The sequence below is a fragment of the Bicyclus anynana genome, chromosome 16, assembly GCF_947172395.1.
Source record: "Bicyclus anynana chromosome 16, ilBicAnyn1.1, whole genome shotgun sequence".
Classification (NCBI taxonomy): Eukaryota; Metazoa; Arthropoda; class Insecta; order Lepidoptera; family Nymphalidae; genus Bicyclus; species Bicyclus anynana.
The window spans coordinates 15917915-15921874 of record NC_069098.1 but is presented as its reverse complement, the minus strand read 5'-3'; the positions used below and the strand labels follow the sequence as shown (position 1 = coordinate 15921874).

Genomic DNA, 3960 nt, shown 5'->3' with positions numbered 1-3960 from the left:
TCACGCGCGCGCGGGCTTCTTGCGGCGCACGGCGCGCACCAGCGGCTGCGCGTCCTGCACCTGCACGTTGTGCGCGCGCACGTAGTTGTTGGCGTAGCCCGACTCGCGCACGCGGGCGTTGGGCCCCAGCCGGTCGCTGCGCTCGTCCGAGCCCGACCGCTCCGCCGAGCCCGAGCGTTCGGCTTCGCCCGAGCGCTGCGCCTCGCTCGAGCGCTCGCTCTCGTCCGCCTCTGCCGCCTCCGTCTCGTCGGCGCCCTCCGCCTCGTCCGTCTGCTTCTTGTCGCTCGCTTTGTTACTCTTGATCCGCTCGGGGTCGTCGCGGAGCCGCTCGTGGTCGTCCAGGAAGTGCCCGTTGCCGTCGCGCGCTTTCTCCGCGCGCAGCAAGTCCTCGTCGGCGGTGGGCGGCGGGATGGTGAGGCCGCGGAAGTACTCCTCCTCCTGCGAGATGGGCAGCTTCTTGCCGTAGTAGTCGTAGTCGCCGGCCGTGTAGTGCTGGCTGTGCAGCGAGCGCGTGCGACGCTTGGTCTTCCGGCGCCGCTTGCGCTGCGGCCGCTCCGTCTGGGGCGACGGCTCGCTGTTCTCCGAGTTGGCGTCCGCCGCGAGCTGGGAGTAGCGGTCGGAGGAGTACGGGCCGAAGTCGCCGTAGAAGTTGCTTCTTTCGGGGTAGCTGTATTCGTACGGCTTGTAGGGCGCGTCGTCGTCGTCCGAGCTCGGCGGCGTCTCCGTTTGCGGCTCGCGGTGCAGCTTGCGCGGCCGCTTCTCCTTGTAGATGGGCGGCACGCGCACCGTGATCGTGTCTATCTGGTTTGGGTTCTTCTCGGTGGGCGGCAGCACGCGCGGCTTGAGTCGACGTCGCGGGTCCTGCGTCGTGGTCGTCACCTCCTCGTCGTCGGCGGGCGCCTGCTGCAGCGGCTGGTGCGTGTCGTGCTCGGTCGCGCTGCGCTCGCGCAGTCGGTCGGCCAGCTCGCGATCCCCGAAGTGCACGGCGCGGTAGTCGTACGACGGCACCTTCTTCTTCTTGTTCTTCTTGCCGTCCCAGAACTGGTCGACGGCGGCGCCGAACTCGCGCACGCTCATGCTGCGTTCCCCCGCGTCTTGCACGTAATCGTAGTCGTCGTCGTGCGCGGACGGCGCGGGAGGCGCGGGCGCGGCCGGCGCTCGCTGCTGCGGCGGCGCGGGCGCGGCGGGCGCGGGCGCGGGTGCGTCGAGCGCGTCAGTGGGCTCGTCGTACGCCAGGAAGTCGTTGTCGGGCTGGTGCTGCGCGCCGGCCGTCGCGTCGATCGTTTGGATCTTCTGGGTGACCCCGTTCTGGACGACGTACGCGTCGAGGTAGACGCGCGGGCTGCGCGGCGGCTCGGGGGGCAGCGCCGCCGCCTGCGGCCGGATGGCGACCACCGCGGCGGGCGCGTCCTGCTGCGCGTCTGGTCGCTCGTCCTGCGGGACTTCCGGCGGTGCGTCCGCGGCGGCTTGCGTCAGAGCGGCGGAGGCCGGGTTTCTGTTAAAGTTGAAATCCAAACGGAAATTGGAGGACACCGTTTCCAGAGTCGAGTCCGCCTTGGGAGCGGCGCCGCAGGGCGCCGCGGTCGTAGGGTTGGCGCGTCCGCTGCCGCACGGCGGCGGCTGCGGCTTCGGCTTCGGTTTCGGCTTAGGTTTAGGCTTGGGGAGGGCGCGCGGTTTCGGGCAGGGCGGCGGCGCAGGCTTCGCTTTGGGCGGGGGCGGGGGTGGCGGGGCGCAGGGCGGCGGCGCGGCTGCGCGGCCGCACGGCGCGGGCGCGGCCTGCGGCAGCGGCACCAGCGCGAAGGGGATCTGCAGCGGCGCGTCCTGCGCGCGCGCGTCGGCGGCCAGCGGCGTGTCGATGCCGGGCACGGGGGCGAGCGGCGGCGGGAACACCACCTGCGGCGCCTTGCGCGCCACGTTGTAGCCCAGCACGTCGGCTAGCCCGCGGAACACGATGTCGCCGAACGTGCGTTTCTTGCGCACCACCGGCTCGGCGTCCGTGGCGTTGCCGACGGCCGCGAGCTCGTCTGCGGTGACATCGGACGACAGAGAGAGCTCATTGGCAGCGGCGATGGTTTGCTGCGCGGCGGCGGCGACGGCGGCGGTCTGGTTGGCGGTGTCGGCGATGACGAAGACGTCGGCGGCGCGGGCTGCGACGGCCGCCAGCAGCAGCAGCAGCGGCAGCGGCGGGGCGCGCGGCATGGCGCGGGCTGGAGCACTAGTGTCGCGGGCGCTGGCGCGCGCGCACTTTTGTCGCGGCGGGAGTTGCCCAAGCGTCACACGCCCCCCTACCCCGGCCACCGCCGGCGAAGGGGCCGGCGTGCGCGTAACACCACATGACGGACCCCTGCCGAGGGTCCGACAGGAACGTTTCGTCGAATCCTTGTGCATACCAACATCTTTTGTCATTAAGACCTGAAATTGATTTTAGTGTTCTTACAAAATTGCCAATTGATCAGAATTACGAGATAGTTTTTTGTATTTCTAATTAATTCTCAACGAAGCTTTCGCTGCCGTGTAAGTAGTCAGGTATTTCTCAAAGAGTTGCCACAAAACTAAGTGACTGGGTACACAATTTCTCACATTACGCCGATGAAAATATAGAAAACTAACTATTTATTTATTATTAAAAATTACAAAAGATGAAAAGGTGAATTAAACAGACAACCATAAAAATCACAAAGAAAGCGGTTTCACCGGCGTCGTTGGCTTTTCCCGTTCAGGAATAAAGGGATTTAAATATAGCCTATACCTAGCACCCGGGGATAGTATAGCTGCCCAACGGGGAAAAAAATTATGCAAATCGGTTCAGAGTTTCAGAGCCTATTCAATGTAAACAAACAATTAAATATTTCCTCTTTTTAATGATAGTATAGATTACGTTTTGTACCTACTTGTATGGTTGGGAGCCTAGGTCTCCCAAAGCCACCGCAGTCCAAACTCCGTTGTGATACTAAGGCATCATAAGTAATTACTACTCACCTTCGGCACAGTAGATATAACAAGCCTTCGGTATAAGCATACGCATACGCTGACAAACCTTCAAATGGGAATGCCCACCGCCTCACACAACTTCGACCCAGGTAACCACCGAATAAAAGCTAGCTAACTATGTGGAGATGATAATATGATGCATAAATAAGGATCTGGTTAAATATTTATCACTCTTAATTAAGCAAAATATTCGCTAGCGTACCAAAACGGCAAAATAACATTTGAAGCTGTAGGTATTATTTTATTGTATATTTTTTTCTGTTACCAACAAAGTTAATACAAGACAAGAAAACGAACAAACAAACTAAACATAAGTCTTTAAAAAAACATCGTAAAACTCAACGATCTTAGCTTCTCCCCGTTATGGACAAATTAAAGATGAATTAAAATGTCGTAAAATGTTGGAGCAAACTTTTTTTGATAAGGTAATGATTTAATTGCTAAAGTAGAATTATCAAGATATTTTTAGATAATATAAATAAATTGCCGGGTGGTTACGGTAGGCCTGGGCCGGATAGGCATTCCCAGTTGTAAAATCACGAAAATCTAGCAATCACAGGTTTTCAGTCAAACTAATTTGACAATGAAAGCTGCCAGCTGTCACAGCAACAACTTTCACCCTATTCAAGCCACAACGTCAAGCCGAGCCTAGTCGGACATGGGTATGGTGTATTACCGTGTTGAGTAATAGTTAATTAAAATTTGAGGCGATCGAGGCCGGACATTGGCAACGCCCGACTGCAACAACAATCACGACAAAATAGACCAAGTAAACAACAGGAGTCATCAATTGTTTCACAAATCAATCAACTGGGATTTACGTTGTGAGAAACAAGTGCAGCAGTTTATCGATAGGTACCAGTGAGCCAGCAGCGGTGGAATTGATTGATCTGTAGGTAATCCAAACGACTAAAAATAACTAGAAAATATCAATAGAGCCCGTTACATAAATCTTTATGGACGAGTACC

General features: G+C 58.1%; 1 protein-coding gene across 1 annotated transcript; it reads right to left on the bottom strand.

The window, feature by feature from the left end:
* Positions 1–2406, bottom strand: LOC128198881 (splicing factor, arginine/serine-rich 19-like). The gene has a single exon (XM_052886350.1). The coding sequence runs from the start codon at positions 2404–2406 to the stop codon at positions 1–3; it is 2406 nt and encodes an 801-aa protein (XP_052742310.1).
* Positions 2407–3960: the final 1554 nt, after the last annotated feature.